The sequence below is a fragment of the Melozone crissalis genome, unplaced genomic scaffold (genome assembly GCF_028551555.1).
Source record: "Melozone crissalis strain CALT ecotype California unplaced genomic scaffold, PUWL_Pcris_2 ptg000006l_1, whole genome shotgun sequence".
In the NCBI taxonomy this organism is placed as follows: domain Eukaryota; kingdom Metazoa; phylum Chordata; class Aves; order Passeriformes; family Passerellidae; genus Melozone; species Melozone crissalis.
In genome coordinates this window covers 51,572,484-51,589,634 of record NW_026535784.1, presented here as the reverse complement: position 1 = coordinate 51,589,634, position 17,151 = coordinate 51,572,484, and the positions used below count along the sequence as shown (strand labels likewise).

The window sequence follows — 17,151 nt, the reverse complement described above, 5'->3', positions numbered from 1 at the left end:
AGCTTTTTACTTTAGGGAAAAGTAATTCCTGCATCTTAGCCTTATAAAAACTTTATGGAAGAGTGAGTCAGATAGATGGAAAGAATGTTTATATTCTTTAGGATTATTTCACTGATTATTTTCATCTCCCTAGGTCTGAGAACATGCACAGGGACAGATGATTAAAAAAAGGCATAGTGACCTTCAGTGTGAGAAAAGGGTGTGTGACATTATATAAATATACACACTTCTGAATTAATAATTGAAGAAATTCTGCAGTGTCACAAGTTACGTGGGTATTTTATTTTTGAAACCCTCAGCCCGAGAGATTCAATCTTTTTAAAAGAGGAGTCGCTCTTGTAGCATGACATTCTTAGTAAACTTCCCTCATACAGAAAACAGCTTCAAAGATTTATTTTAAAATGAGGAAGTTCAGTCAGTACTTGGTACATGAGTAGGATATATTGAATTGAAAACTTCCCTAAAATTTTGAAAAATCAGGAGACCCATTTGCACAATTTCAACGTGGTCTATTTTGAAATTATTACACAGAAAATAGGGCTGTGTCACCAAAATATAGAAAGTGGCAGTTTTACTCAGACTAGGATGTTTACTGCTACTATCTCAGATGTTAAATGCAGCAAGAGATTTTAAGCTCCAAAAGATTAATTGTTCTAAAACCTGATCTGAGCCATCTCATCACAGCTGTTTAGATTCCAATACGCATGTCTAGATGCCATTTAAAAAGATGCTGGGATTCAATATTTAGTCATCCAGGAAGAAGTAGTTTCCACTCTTCTTCTGTTCCACATCCTTGGGAAGAGAAAAAAGGTCACCATTACTTGAAGCAGTCTTTGGCAGACTTGAATATAACTGAAATAAAAGACACTTATCTAAACTCCTTTCTGCTTCCCTTATTACTCTTACTAGTTTCACATGCTGTTTTTCCAGCACAGTAGAACTACCCTGTCAATCTTCATTTTGTTCCATATTTTAAAATCTGGCTTCGTATCAATCAATCATAGCTCCTGTACTGCAAAGGTAGTCTTTTCTTACCTTGATGGAATTGAGTTTATTTATTCTTGGTCTGTAATTGTTGGGGTCTCTTCTAAAAGTGATTTCAAGCTGAGATAAAAACTTATTCATTCCAGCCAAGAGAGTCTGTGGACTGTTGAGAGAGAAGAATATTTTAGCTAGATTTTCAGAAGTTTTATATCATATGATTACAGGCAACTTTGATCTCCATCCTGAGCTCACTCAGGTCTGGAAATGCAAATGTAAGCTGTATTTGACATACCATGCCATGCTACATTTTTAGTCAAACCCTATCTCAGATGCTGCTGAAAGATGAGTAGTGTCTCATTGTGGCTTCCAGCTGTGACCTTTTCTTTTTTATTTTGTATCTACATGTGTGTGCTGGCACACTTACATTCAAGGAAACAAAAACCCAACACTTGTACCATAAGTAAAATCTAGCAAAGATCATAACATGACTTTCTCAATATCCATGAATGAGTGTGATTTTTGAATTCCAACATGTGTGTTCTTGGAAGGAATACCAACAAAACCAGGATAGCAGGGGATTGCCATGGCAGACAGTGTGCTTATTATTTCATCCAGCTTGTGCCAAGTACTCAGTGTTCTAAAAGCCTGTTTTCTGATAAGGCTGCTCATCAAAAAATCTCGGTAATCTACATGAAATTACTAACAGGAACAAAAGTAGACATCAAAAGGGACAGCTCTGAAAGAGTAAAGCAATGCACACTGCATGCTGGCATTAAGACTTCCCCTTCACTACATCTGCATACAGGTACCATTAGTACACTGCTTTCTTCTAACTGCAGCTGGAAGTTATTTTCAGAAGGGCAGTTTACAGTTGGTGCTTTTTTCATTCCTTGATCTCTTCTGATTTTTATTTAGCCTCATGCAATTGCTTAATGCTGGTCTAGGTTTTGAGGGTTTGGTTATGTTCCTCAACCCTTCCCCAGGTGTGGTTTAGGCAGCCTGTAGGTAAGGATCAATCCCATTTTCTGTTCCATGATTCAAAACAAAAGTCAGAACCCTCAGGACAGTCCTGGATGCAGCTTTAATTTCCACAGGCAAGGATGACAATCTTGCTTAGTAAACCCAACAAATCTCTTACCTGTTTGCCAGTGTGTTCTTGGAAGGAATGCCATCAAAAACAATCACACGATCAGCAAGATACGTAGCCATGATAAAATCATGTTCTACCACAAAAGCTGTTTTTTTAGCATGGAGAATGAAACTGAAATGAGGGGAAAGAAGAAAAGAGAGAGTATTGTGAGCTCATTGTAATACTAGTGCAAATTGTGGCTCCTTGGCCAGCAGGTGCACTCACCGTTTGATGACTCTGGCAGCCATCAGACGCTGCTCAGAGTCCAGGTAAGCCGAGGGCTCATCGATCAGATACACATCTGCAGGTTTGCCCAGACAAAGCGCCAACGCCACACGCTGCAGCTCGCCGCCAGACAGCGTCTGAACCTGGCGGGGCGGGGAAACAAGGCCGGGCTTAGTTCAGGTACAGCCTCAGAGTTAAGGCAATGAGGATGTAGATGCAAGCAATTAATACCTCCTGGTCAATGATGTTTTCTATCTGAAGAGGTTTCATCACGTCAGTTACAAACTGGGGGTGTGTATAGGCATCTCTGATCTTCTCGTGCAGCAGCTGACGGACACTTCCCTAGCAAAAGGAAAATGTTGCCATTCAGTTTTATGCACCACAAGAAAACAAGCAGAAACAGAATAATAAAAAATCTATCTAAATAGATACAGCTACAAAATAGGCATAAAATAATTTCTGTATGTGTGTTTTGTAGCAAACATGATACTCAATAAATAAGGCTGAAATGTACCGTAGATTTAGGGCTGATTTTCTGTGGTTTGTAGCTGACATTTAGGACTGGAACCTCACCTATAAAAAGACAAAATTAATAATAATAAGCAAGAGAATTTCCAGTATCCTTAGAATAGGTTTCATCTTGGGTGTAACACATTACCTCCTTCATCAGGTGTAAGCCTTCCTGCAAGCATTCGGATAAATGTTGTTTTGCCAGTTCCTAAAATAAAATCAAATACAAGTTACACATTAATCACTTTTTAGTAATTTAGACCTCTAACAAGTCACTGATACAACAACAACAAAGACATTTAATAAAGAATATGTTTTAAAATTACACTGCTTTGAGAACTCCTATATTATCTTCCAGCACTTGCTACTACTTGCTTTTTCAAATAAAAGAGACACCTTAAAACTGCCACTTAAGTTTTTAAAACAGGGTAGGTAACAAACACAACATGGTGGCACTGTTAACACTCAGTAACTTTACATTCTTCCTGTTGATATCTTCACCAGACAACAAGCAGCTCAACCTGACTCAAACCCAGCAATTCTGAAGCCTGGCTCCCAAAGGGAAGAAGGGCTTTAGGAGCATATCCAGGGCTGGAGAAGTAGTTTCCAACATAAATTGCACTTACCATTTTCTCCTAACATCACCATAATTTCAGAATCAGTGAATTCTCCAGCTACTATGGATAGTTCAAACTCTCCCATCTTTTTCTTCATTCCTGGATATTTGTACATACACATCTTTTTAACCTCTTCTTCATTAGCTGTCTCAGCTACTTTAAATACCAGAGATGCATCTCGAAACCTTAGATTTTCTGTTGGAACATAGCCATCTAGGAAAATATTTATGCCTATGGTTGGAGGAAAAAAGATCATTAGAAAGGTCTGCAACAAAGTAAAACAAGATGAATTTCAATTCCTGGCTGCAAATTTCATTCTGATAATGAGAATGATAATTTTTAATGCTTTAAAAGAAGCAACGAGACCTCCTCTTTTAAGGCATGCACATTGCAAACTGAATGAAGAAGAGCCTTACTAAACTACAGAATGGCTGGAGCAGCTCTTTCTGAAAAGCCACTGTTAGTGATGTGTGTGGGGTTTAAAGGAACTCCTGCTGTTGGGCCCACTCTCTCAAAGCCAGTTTTTACTGAGTCTCAGTACTACAAGTGGGGTCAATTCAGTTGAACACTACATACCTCTGTGCTGTGAACCTCTCTCCTGCCCTTTCTCTACTACTTACAGGGTCTTTTGTGTAACTCCACTGTTTACAAAACACCTGCAAGTATCAAAATTATGTCCATAGCAAGTGAAAATGAAGGCTTTTGGGTTGAGTTACAAATTAAGTATCATTTAACAAAGAAATTCTGCAAAAAATCAAACAGTTTTTTCATTGCTGAACTGTGATGGGATGAGGACATGTTTATATAGCAGACAACTGGCATTTTGCTGTCTTTTTTTGGGAAAGTTTAAAAAGAGAAATATGGCAAGAATTACCTTCTCTTACGCTGAAAGGCATGGTAACAACACCATAAGCACTTGGCACTCCATACAGGCAGCAGATAAAGTCAGAGAGATAATCTAATACACTTAGATCATGCTCTACAACAATAATGTACCTGAAAAACAAAGCCAGAGAGATGCTTTTTTTATCTCAATGCAAAATATTTTTCTTTCTTTTTTTCTTAATCTAGTCTTGCATAAACAAGAGCTATCAACATGATTTTTAGTTAATATGATTTCTTCACTTTATACTAAAGAAGGAGAGAGTTCATATCTCTCACCAGCATTTTTTAAACTGCCAAAAAACTCATGAATGATAAATTTAAAGTCCATCTTCAGCATGAACTGGCAGATTCTTTATGTACATTAAGTGGAAGGATGTTGATTGATTTGAGTGAAAAATATTTAGCACATTTTAAGAAAATAAAAATCTTTGTGAGAAAGGGATGAAACAGCAATATTCAGGTGAAAAGTAACCACCAATATTTTCCTGTCCTTATTATAGAATTTTGAAATGGGACCAGAAACTACAGGAAGTAAGCTTCCAAAATGCAAAAGAATAGAATATTACAGACTTGGAATATCTGGAACATCTGTTAGTGTGTCATGCTGAGGAGTGAGCACTTTGGAGGGGATGGATTTCTTCTTCCCTCTGTAAGCAGTCATGCACTATTACAGTCTGGTGAAACAGCTGAACTTGTATTTACCTGTCAGGGTTTATGAGGGACCGGATAGTAATGGCAGCCTTCAAGCGCTGCTTGACATCCAAGTAGCTGGAAGGTTCATCAAACATGAAGCTAACCCCAAAAGGAAGAGTGAAGTCTTAGTGAATGCAAGCTTTCTACTTATTCACACATAATATTAACATTACAACCATTAAGGAAATGGAAATAAAAAAGAATCATTATTTATACTGAGAAAGGGAGACAAAAAATGAGAATTGTGCACACCTGCCTTTATTCTCTGTAGACTGCCACGTGAAAGTGAGTTAAGTATTACTTTCCCAAAAGTTCTGACAAAGTTATCAAAGTTATCAAAAGTTACAAGAATCAGCAGTTAGGATTCCCATGCACTAACTTAAATTTAATTAAATGAACTAAAAAGTGCAATAATACTTTAGAAGACTGGAAGAAGGACATTTTCCAAAAAGAGAAAACTGAACAAGGAAACCCACTTGAAATTCACACCAACCGAACAAAAAACAGCAGCCCAAGCGAACAAAACCAACCAATCAAAAATTCACGAAAGCAAAAAAACCAAAACCCTGTAACTCTTCTGATCTTGCTCTCGTGGTCCCAAGGAGTCAGGAAACAACAAAGATTAGACAGTAATTTCCTGCTTGCAAAGACAGGAGAGGAGGGACTCAAGTTCTAAGAGGTGGGGAAGCAGCTGTACCTTTCTCATTCAGAGAGGCTAAGGGAGGTGTGCTGTCCAACAGGATACATTTGGGTGGGATTAGGGAGAGGTTATGAGGTTGGGATACTGAAATCTAACACTGCCTTCTGAAATCAGCTATTTCCACTCAATAAATGAAAGTATACAGAATCCGGAGATTAAAAATGAAGTAAGAATGGCTTTCAGCTGATGAGCTGGCAAAATTTCTAAAAATAATATTTAAACATTATTTAATTATTTTAAAATATTCTTCACTACTTCATAGAAAATATTATTGTTAAGAATAAGAGTAAATTTGAGGACCATATTCTGAGACAGATTATTAGAAGCAATGTGTAACAGAAGTAAATCAAACATACATATCAGCCTTCTGAATGCAAACAACTGCACAAGCAAATCTCTGAAGTTCTCCTCCTGAAAGGTCCTCAACATTTCTTTCTTTCAGATGTGTTAAGTCTGCAAATAAGTGATTAATTTTAGGTGTGATAACCAACAGAACAATCCATATTTTTATTACCTACAGAAACATGTACAAACATAGCAAACACTCTACAGAGAGGGAAAGAAAACAGGAGAATAAGCTTTCATTTTACACAGCATCAGTATCATACTGCTAATACTAAGTCATAGCAAGCTCTGGCTTCTCTGCAGCATTAGCTGCATGGCTGCTTCCTGTCGTGCAGAAGAATTGTATTTCTATTCTTTCTCCACCACACTGGTGAAGATTCTGGCCCTAAAAAGAATCTATACCAGTTCTGAAAGTGTTTCTTCTTAGGCTTGCCTGGAGAGTTCTGATTTGCAAGAAAATCAAGTCCCTCAAACCTTACAGGAGGTGGGTGAAGCAGGTATTTTCTAAGCAGCTTAATGAACACATTTCAAGAATAGGTTGTGTCATTAATAAATTAAGTAGGACCCAAAGACCACATTCTTGGTGGCACAATGGCAGCCTCACCTTCACTACCCAGCTCTACCAAAAACAATCCCACAGTGAATTTAGCAACAACTAAATCTAGTAACAACTAAATAAAAAACACCTACAAAACATTACTAGGGCTGGACTATGCAGATGTTCTTATTAATTGTATTAATCTCAGAAGTCAGTGTTACTCCCACTAAAATTAGATACATACCAGCTTTGGGGGGAGTGTGGAATATTAAGATAACATTTTTTACAGGCAGTGTAGAAAGGGGGATGCTCAGATTTTGCCATATTTGTGAGCAAGCAAGAGCAGCAGATGTTAAGTGGGATTTTTCCGGATTTAAATACTATGAAACAGAAGCTGCATTAGATTCTGTTAACTAAAATGTATCAACTAGTTTGCCATCAGAAAGGATTATTCATGTTATTTATATTACAGCATGCCCTGGGCTTTACACTAAAGCACTTTTACTTTTTTTTTCTTGGAGTTGGTATAATTTGCATGCTCCATCATATTATGGTAACTTGATTGTTTCAGTAAATATGAACTTCTCAAATGCTTTAAAATTTGACTGTACAAAATTACTTACCAAGCTGCTGACACACAACAGTTTGTGTCTTGGTTTCATCCTTCCTATCCAGAATTGATCCCACTGTTCCCTGCGTGATAAATAATAAAAAACCCCAACCAACATTAAAAATTTCAAACAGTTCTGAGTTATGCTGCTAAATAAAACCTTTAAACACATAAGAAGTACTACAGAAGAAGCTCCCAGCTTTCTATTAACTCATGAAATGTCTCACCTTTGCAGCTTTAGGGATCTGGTCCACGTACTGAGGTTTAATGATAGCTTTAAGGTCATCTTCCAGGATCTTGGTAAAATAATTCTGTAATTCAGATCCTCGGAAGTAAGTCAAAATTTCTTGCCAGTCAGGTGGATCCTGTGACAAAATTAAAGCCTGGGTTTACTTACACCATTTAAAAACATAGTAAGGAACCCTAATTTCAAATTCAATCAATAAGGCAAATAGAATATGCTTGTAAGAGAACAAACCAAAAAAATCTTCAAAAGCGTTCTAAAAACAAAGTTTAGAGAGACCTTATTTTTCCAGGTTTCACTATCTTCAAAAAAAATTAAATTTGCACAGCTAAGAAGCTACTGAACTGAAACAACTTCATGGGGAAAATGACAGCATGGATTAATGTAACCACACTTATTAGCTATCTGATACAGCTAATCCAAAGGAAAAGGACTGGAATGGTAAAAGCACAAACCAGCACAGAAAATGCAACAGATCTGGTAATTTTCTCTGGTTCTAGCAAACATTTCCAAGGAAACAGAAGGGAAAAAAAGAAAGGAAAAATGACAAATTGAAAATAAAAGGAACTGTTCAGAGCTATCACCCAGGAAAAAGCTCCCCCTTGCCCACTGTACTACTCTGAGGGGTGCTGAGTTTATTTCTTTGATGATAAAACAGTATGGATCAGACTGACACAGTCGTATTTCCAAACCAAGCAAATACACAGAGGAAATGCTTCATCAGTTTTAGAGCAGAAGCAACATGGAAGATTCAATTCATACCACGTGTTTCTGTGGTCATACTGATATGGCTCCTTCACAGCAAAGTCTGATTTTGGAAGCATGGTAATTCAATTAAGTACACATTCAGAAAGTCAAAAGTTTTGCTATTCCTGCAATACTACCACCTGAAACAAGAAGTCCACAAAATAATATAAACCAAACTTGAAAGAGAATGTAAAATGTAGCTGGGAAATTACTATTTCTTTGCAGCTTTAGGTAGCAGCCATGACTGAACATTTATTAAAACATTGCTCTTTCAGGTAAAGAAACTGCTGAAGAAAGTATCAACACACTTGTTCTCACAAGTGCTTCCTGAAGGACAAAAGTGTGCATCAGAATCCAATTGTCCCCATGCAATCTGAAGTAACATCTGAAATACTGATAAGAGGAGTCCTAATAGTTATTATTTATGCCCTTTCTCTAATATATTCACTCTTTGGAGTAGTGTTAGGTAAAAAAGCCCATGTAAAATATTTTGCTCACTGGCTGCAGTTTGACTTGGAGCAAACACATAGGAAAATGGATTATGAATTCCCATGAATACCAGCAGATTACAAGTTTTAAGTCTCATTCTCAAAAAGTCTTATTTCTAAGTAACTAGCAACATGAAGAAACTAAGGATTTTTCAGAGCTCAGCATTCAAGTGTACAGTGGGAAATACCTTCAACCACAACTTACAATAACAACATACTTCATGAGAAATCTTCCTCAAAAGAATCAAAGATAAAAATGCCTAAGAGATCCCAAGGATACACAGTAAGTGCTCACAGACACTTGAGCTGTTCAGATAAAACCAAAGGAAACTTAGAAGAAACTCCAACACTTGAGCTATGGAAATTCCTGATGGGAACAGGTAAATTATGCAGGGAGAAAAACGTGATGTTTTTAAAAAATTGGTATTAAAAAAACCCCAAGCCCATAAGTACAACTTCAAGAAACCTACCTCTGATTTTTATCTTTTGTGAGTTACAATTACATTTAGTACCCTTTTCTTTCTTGAGAGATATACACAATTTGCAAGAAGGCAAATTGTTAGCAATAACCTTCTACTACTGGTCCTGTGTGGAGCAGGTCACTGGTTGTCAATATCAAAGTGCCAACAACCCCACAAATCTATCACATTCACAGATACAAACACTCAGTCCAAAAAAATAAACAGCTACCTAAAATGCTAACTGTTTTCTACTGCTGATACATACATCATATTTTCCAAGATTTGGCTTCTGTTTTCCTGCTAAAATTTTCAAGGCAGTTGATTTTCCAATACCATTGGTTCCAACCAATCCCAGTACTTCACCTGGACGAGGGATAGGCAACCTGTACAAAACATTGATAAGTTTGTGTTACACTTATGCCATCACATACCAACACTCAGTGGGCAAGTAAATGCTGCAAGCCATTTTCAGACCTCCTGATTATTACAGCCTTTGTTAACTTGCAAATATCTAACCCAAGTCATATCAAATTCCTTAAAAATAGAAGAGCATAAGAAATACTTAAGGGCAGTGTGTTTTAAAATAGGGGCTCTGTAAAATAATCCCTATCACCAATTTATTTCATTATAATACTTTTAATAAGAAAAATGTAACTAACATTCTAAAAGGAAGCTACTGGGGTAAGAACCAAGAACACTGTGACGTGCACTATGTTTACACTATCAAAAACTTGGGTATTTTTGTCTCTTTGATATTTGAAAAATAAAATACCTGTGAAGTTTGAAGGCATTGGCACAGTATCTATGTGTTGTTTCTTTCTCCAGGTTGCTAGGTAAGTTAACAATTGACAAGGCTCCAAAAGGACATTTCTGGAATTGAAATAAATTATAGATTATTAGTGCACACAATTTATTAACAAAAGCCTATGTTTTGTACTGCACCCAGCTGTGCACTTATATTTTTAAATGGACCTCTACCAAATTTCCTTTACATGGTCAACCTGCCAAGGAAGTTCTGTGCCACATTTTTCAAATTAGTAGTCTGCAGTTTAGACTGTCAGTCTACAATACAAAAAAGGCACACTGCATATATTCTACACCTTTTACAAAAAACATCTTTCTGCTGCTAGGTGTCTACAGACACAAACAAAAAACCCAAACAAGCAAAAACAAAGCCACAAACAAAACCCACACCTTGCAACCCAAGCAGTTCAGTCAAGTGACACAGTTCTTCACTTTCTATAAACAGTAAGTTAACTTGGCCTGATTAATCCAGGAAAGAAAACTGCTTTTTAAAGTTACAGTATGCATTGCTAAATATAATAACAAAATAAGGAAAATGTAGCACTTTAAATAAAGCAGTTTAATTTTTACCTTGATGCAAATACCACAACCAATACAAAGTGTTTCTGAAATCCATGCTATTTTGTTCTGTGATGTGACTTCTATGCAAAGTTTTCCTGGTGAAAAAAATTAAGATAAGATCAGTCCAGTTTCTGGTGAATCAGAATTCCTGCCTACTGAATTTCACAGAGGACCTTGTAACTGATGAACGTTCACTGAAGCTTCAATTATCCAAAGGCTTGAAAAGTGTCATTATTACTAAGAATTGTTCAAGCTTTTAGTGATACTTCTAAAAGATTTATAAAAAAAAAAGCTTGAATGATACACAAAAATCTATCAGTTACAAAAAGCTCATTCTATGGAGTAGAACAGATTTAAAAGGTCTCCAATTGCTTCAACCCTTTGTTACATTGTATCTCTTACCCATTCGAACCACAGGACAACTCTTCTTGCATTCCTGACGACATTTCTTTGGCTTACATTTGTCATGGTTGACTATAGCAATTCTTGTTAATTTGTCGGCCATAATGCACAATTTAGGGTTAAACACATACACCAATTATAACAAGGAGTAGTGGGAGTCTTCCAGACCTTAAAGAAAAAAAGACAAAAGAATAAAACACTGTAAGAGATCAGGTCAGTAACAGCACAGAGAACAGACTCTAACCTAAGCTACTGCCAGTGGAGTGCAGAGAAGAAAAATGCAAAATTATTTTATTTTTCCCCTCCTTTAAGCAACATGACAAATAGCAAAGTTACAGATACAAATAACAAAGGTACTGATGTGTAGATAACTGCAGAAATTTTTAATATCACATTTCTGTCCCATTACTATTTTTCCAGTGTAGAAATAAAATTGTGATTTATCTGAAAATGGATTTGCTTCCAAAAAGCACACTGTAGTAAGAACATAAGAATCTGTACAGCTCCAAATTTTAGTTTTACAAGTTACCTGGTATAAAGCACCCTTGTTGACACTGACAAATTGTGACTACAACTATTACTCTAAGGATATGATTGAATATACATTTACAAACTGTATGCCAATATTCTGTATTAAAGGATTGAAACAGTGTAAAATGTAAACCAGTTTTCAAAGTGAAAATTTTTAACAGAGTATAAAAAGTAAACCAGGCAATGGGCGCAGACATTGATGATGATGTTTGGTTCTTTAATCTTGAGTTTCATTAGTATCTGAATAACTACAGTTACCTTCTTAATTTCCTAATATGGTATCAATGCCTATAATAGATTGAAATGAAAATAAGTAAAATTCTTTAAAAGGAACATAGAAAGGCTCTGCAAAGGGATCTGGCCAAGCTGGATCCATGGGGATCATGAGGATCAGTAAGGCCAAGTGCTGGGTCCTGCCCTTGGGTCACAGCCACCCCAGGCGGTGCCACAGGCTGGGAAGAGCGTAAGGAAAATTGCCAGGTGGGAAAGGACCTGGGGCTGGCTGGTGACAGCGACTGAACACGAGCCAGCTGTGCCCAGGTGGCCAAGAAGGCCAGTGGCATCCTGGCCTGGATCAGCAGCAGTGGCCAGCAGGAGCAGGGCAGGGATTGTCCCCCTGGACTTGGCAGGGCCACCCCCTGAGTGCTGTGTCCTGCTCTGGGCCCCTCCCTAAACAAAGCCACAGAGGGGCTGGAGCGAGCCCGGGAAGGGCAGTGGGGCTGGGAAGGGTCTGGAGCCCGCTCTGAGGGAGGCTGGGGGAGCTGGGCATGTTTAGCCCAGGAAGGGAGGTCAGGAGAGCCCCTCTCACCCTCTACACCTGTCTGAAAGGAGGGCACAGAAAGCAGGGGGGTCGGGCTCTTCTGCAAAATAACAGGACACAGGACAGGAGGAAACAGCCCCAGATCTCACCAGGGGAGGTTCAGATCGGATGTCAGGAAAACTCTTTGCTGAAAGGGGGACAAGCAGTGCACAGGCAGTGCAGGGAAGTGGCTGAGTCACCATCCCTGCAGGTATTTAAAAGACATGTAGATGTGGCCCTCAGGGACACAGGGCAGGAGCCAGAGCTGGGTCAACAGTTGGACTCAATAATCTTGGAGGTCATTTCCAACATAAAAAACTCCATAATTCTGTGGAGTACAAGATGATTAAATATTCCTGAAATCACAAATAAATGCATGCAAAGAAGTGAAATTATGACTTGTTTTCCTCTCTATAAGCCCCTCTTTGTTCTTTGTAATGTACATAGACAAGTACTGGATTGTAAAGGAACTTTGTACAGCTGCAGCAAATGGAGGGAAGGGCAGAGAATTTTAAATTTAAGTCTTGATAGACAAAAAATGTGGAACGTGCTTTAAAGTACATTTGTATTTCCTTTACTATATTAATTCATAATAATGAAAATAACAATAATAATGACTTTTATTTTCCTATGAACAAGACACACCTAAGGACAACTCCCTCCAGCTCCACAACAAAGACAATTGACTTATGAGGCCCTTGGAAGATTTTAAGATATTGCAAATGACTTTTTTTTATTTTTTGGTTAAAAGAAATGCCATAAAGTACAAAGCATTTCCATCTCACCAAATAAAGGGATGGCAGCCCTACAGATGACGCATGTTCAAAATCATTTCAATGCAGTATCAGTAGTTCAATGATATAACTGGGAAGGAGTCTGGAAATACTTCAGGTTTCCATACAGTGCAAAGGTGCAGCTGCATCCAAAGGATTCCAACATTTCTAATTAAGGAAAGGTTTTTTTGGATGCCCAGCTCATCTTTGCTTCACCAAACCAAAGCCTCCTCCAGTGGTTTACAGACTGTATTTACTACATATGGCTGTTGGAGGAAGAAAGGTTGTGACTTGCAGACTCCTGAAGGAAGCAAGAATAAAATGGGTGTATGGCACATTTATCATGTTAAATTCTATAAACTTCAGTTGGAAGGAATCCTCCAGCTACTACTGCAATATGTGGAAGATGGACATCCAACAGCAAAGGTCAGAAAAGCTGATGTTATTGTATCCTTAAATCCATTACTGCCATAGGTACCAACATTTTAACTGGCTCCTTTAAAAATTGGTAGTCTTATTCCTTTATTCAGATTCCAAAGTATTTTAAAACTAATGTCAGAAGATATTCTTCATCACCTATAAATGAATGTAACTATTCACATTGCCAACCATACTGTAGCAGTTTCTACTTACATTTCTTTTTCTTCCTTTACTAATTTAAATTTCCTAAGCCAGGAAGACCTATTAACACAGCTGGTGTTTTCAAATAAATGACTGAATATAAGAAAAAAAAAATTAAAAGTGATTCAACAGTTCTGTGTTGTCAGACCAGACTGACAAAGTAGGGCTGAACGCTGAAATTGCATCCATAGGCCAGGCAAACAGGTATGGAATAATGAGTCTGCAGTTCTCACTTTAACACATCAGGAAACAACAAACTGAAAACCTTATTTTTGAAGGCCATAAAGGTGCTTTAGTCAGGGTAATTTTCTTGGGGACAGATACTGGATGTTGTCACGACTTCAAATAAAGATCCCTTCCCTGGGAAGACATCCCGGTGCCTTTCACTAAAATCCTGCAGTTTACAGAGAGTATTTGGGGGTGAATGATTCCCTCTCTGTTTCCCAAGGGAAGTGCCAAGGGCCCTGAGCAGACAGGGCACTGTGGGTCTCCCCCCTGAGCTGCAGGCAGCAGGGACCGGCTCTTTGGGTGCCCCAGAAGCAAAGCTCCCTCCCCAGCCCCCAAACCCTCTCAGCCACCCACCCTCCGGGCGGGGCTCAGCCCGCAGCTCCCAGGCACCACGGCAAACACGGCCTGAAACACACAATTCCTGCCCAGCTCCTCAGCAAGCTTTCCTCAGTCCTGGCGGGATAATCACACCGAAGTCTGCACTCACTGCTGAATCAGACTGTGGTTGGTGAGCAATGAAACAACCCGAGTTTGGGAATTTCTCTAATTCTAACTTACTTGGGAAAATGCCCATGTGAGTTCCATTCTAACTTACAGTTAATTCTAACTTACACAAAAATGCCCAGTCTGTGGTGAACAGTTCTGAAGGGGTCAGTGAATTAAGTATGTACACTAAGCATTTATTAGAGTACATGGTGGGGGAAATACAAGTAATGAAGCAGCATGGAGACACACATCTCACACTCGTCCCCCTCTGCTCCCATCTATGTGACACAAGTGTCAGTTTATCCAAAACTCTCTAGTGGTCTTAACCATTTTCAGAAAAAAAAAATTGTGAACTTCTGTAATATTTCCAGGACTGTGCTGATATGTACAATGACAAGTGTCCACAAAAGAAAATAATAATATTGACTTAGAACTCAAAAACAAACAAACTGTCCAAAACCAGACTGAACTCAAGTTCCATAGTTCCATCCAGTTAGCTGAGTGGCATTTAAATTAACATATGGAATAGGATGGTCTGACTGCAGGGAACAGATGCAGAGCTCTCAGGAGACTGAACACAGATCAGCAATGTTACAGCACACCAGCAACCCAGCAGGGCAGTCAGCACTTCAGGGGCAGGACAAACTGCTACTCAGAAGCATTTGACTTCATGACTGTGCTTCTCCTTTCCATATCAAGAAGAACAGAATAAAAAACAGAGTATGAAAATACTAATTTGCGACTAACTACCAGGGTAAAGAGCTATTTGAGTTATTGAATGATGATGGTGTGGCAGCAGAAAATCTTCCCAGCATGGGCTGACAACACAGGTGAAGCAAGGAGGGAATGACTAAAACCTGCTGGCTAGACAAAAAAGAAAATGTTGTAAAGGCCCTGTCAGTATCATTCATTAAAGTCAAAAGCTGCCCATTATGTCCAATTATGTAATTTAATACAAAAAATGAAACATGTCTAAAAATAAGACACCAAACATGTTATCACAAGCCTTCTAAGCCAGCGTTCTTAGGCTGTCTGGTACAGCTGCTGCACACCCTGACACACCAGATTACAAAAAAAAAAAGAAGTTGCCCACGTGCAGACCTTGCTATCTGTCACAGAAGGCAACAGCAATGTACAATCTGTAAAACATGTGCAATGTGCTTGCATTAATAATATTTATTTCTTTCTCATGCATTAGAGCAAAATTATAATTTACCAAGTCAAGGCAATTATGACTGAGAAGAATTTGTAATTGCACTGAATTATTCAGGCTTAAACAAAGAAAAATTTAAACATTAAAAGTAAATGAAGACTGAAACAGAACCAGAGATCATTCACTGAAAGATGTGAAGGGAAGGCCTGGGTTCAGAATTGTGCCATCTTTGGTTACTTTGCACAAAACCAGTGAACACTTCATGAAATTACAGTGCATGAGACCTCAGAGAGAAATGCTGTGGAAATAAGTGAGGATGAGCAGCATTTCCAGCAACTGACAACTGCCTCTCAACTCCACTGCCAATGGGCTACATACAGTCACACTATAACAAGGACAATAAAGCCAGGAACTAGGATACCCAAAGAAAATTGAAATTATAGGTAAAACAGTAAATGATACAAGAACTAGTCTATGCTTAAGGTTTTCTCATTTGTTTAAGAAACTAAGGCAATGTAAAAAAAGAAGTTTAGACATGCCCCAGATTTCCCTACTGTATTAAATCACTATGTTACTCATAAGACACGTCATGAATAAGAAAATATGTTAACATGAAAGCATATGGTCAAGTATACTGACGCTGCAGAACGAGTGGGTGTGTTTAGCTTGTGCTGAGCAGTATTAATTATCACTCAATCTTTAACATTTCCCCTTAACATGAAGAGAAATGCGTGAGAACGAACCCGTAAATTAGCAACCTAATGAAACTAATGAAAGTATTTCATGACCACTGGTTTAGGACTGCAGTTTATGGAAGGAACCACAGCAGGGAAACTTAAATTAGGGCGTGAAAACTGTCACAGGAACTTGCAGGTGAAGCATCCAAGAGCATTCCAGGCAGGAAACACCACCATGGTCCTTGAGAAAAGCCCTGCCGGCTTCTTCTTTTGTTTTTACACACACCTCGCAGAAAACAGCCTTACCCCGCTATCTTATCGCACCTGCAGGAAGGCTTGTTCTCCTCACCGCCCCACAAGCACCCACGTGGATATCAGCCTCCCTCAAAAGAAGGCAAAATACGGCCTTCCCCCCCAGCCCGAGGAGGAAGTTCCCAGTTTTCCTAGGAGCAAAATGCCGGCGTTCCCTTTCCCAGAGCCAGGCCAGCGCCGGCAGGCGAGGATCCCGCGCTGCATCCACAGGGAGCCATCCCCGCAGCGGGGCCGGCGCTCTGACCCCGCTGCCACAGAACCCGAGGCGCGGGGGATGACGTGCCGCGTGTGCAGGCAGCGCCGGCCCGGGCCGTGCCCACGCCGGCAGCGAGCCCCGAGCCCCGGGAGCCTCCGGCCCTGAGGCCCGGGCGGGGCGCGGTCGAGCCGACCCTTCTCCCACGGTGCTGCGGGCGAGGCCGCCGCCCAGGCCGAGCCCAGGCCGGCAGCACACCACGAGGAGCGGGGCCCTGTCCCCACGGCGTCCGTTCCCGTGCGGGAAGGCGGGAGTTCCCCCCGGCGCTGCTTACCGGGAGCTGTGAGGGGGGTGCGGCGGGGCCGGGGGCAGCGGGGGTGGGAGCGCGCGCGGCGCCCTCGCGCCGCGGCCGGGAAACGGCGTCCGGTGATCCCG

General features: G+C 39.6%; 1 protein-coding gene across 1 annotated transcript; it reads right to left on the bottom strand.

Moving 5' to 3' along the window:
* Nucleotides 1-260: 260 nt before the first annotated feature.
* On the bottom strand, nucleotides 261-17,135 carry ABCE1 (ATP binding cassette subfamily E member 1). The gene is made up of 18 exons (XM_054296095.1): nucleotides 17,051-17,135; nucleotides 10,944-11,111; nucleotides 10,551-10,636; nucleotides 9,949-10,046; nucleotides 9,442-9,559; nucleotides 7,464-7,601; nucleotides 7,250-7,319; nucleotides 6,100-6,196; nucleotides 5,053-5,142; nucleotides 4,340-4,461; nucleotides 3,475-3,696; nucleotides 2,997-3,056; nucleotides 2,853-2,911; nucleotides 2,570-2,680; nucleotides 2,339-2,481; nucleotides 2,123-2,245; nucleotides 1,036-1,147; nucleotides 261-792 (listed from the first exon to the last, which is right to left on the bottom strand). The coding sequence occupies exons 2-18, from the start codon at nucleotides 11,044-11,046 to the stop codon at nucleotides 745-747; spliced, it is 1,800 nt and encodes a 599-aa protein (XP_054152070.1). The 5' UTR covers nucleotides 11,047-11,111; nucleotides 17,051-17,135; the 3' UTR covers nucleotides 261-744.
* Nucleotides 17,136-17,151: the final 16 nt, after the last annotated feature.

Bases quoted from the DNA above. Each gene is read 5' to 3' on its own strand.
- ABCE1 (XM_054296095.1), bottom strand. From the start codon at position 11,046: ATGGCCGACAAATTAACAAGAATTGCTATAGTCAACCATGACAAATGT. The intron at 10,637-10,943 runs GTAAGAGATACA...TTTTTTCACCAG, and splicing joins TTGTCCTGTGGTTCGAATGG to GAAAACTTTGCATAGAAGTC. The intron at 2,482-2,569 runs GTATTAATTGCT...CCGCCCCGCCAG, and splicing joins AAAACATCATTGACCAGGAG to GTTCAGACGCTGTCTGGCGG.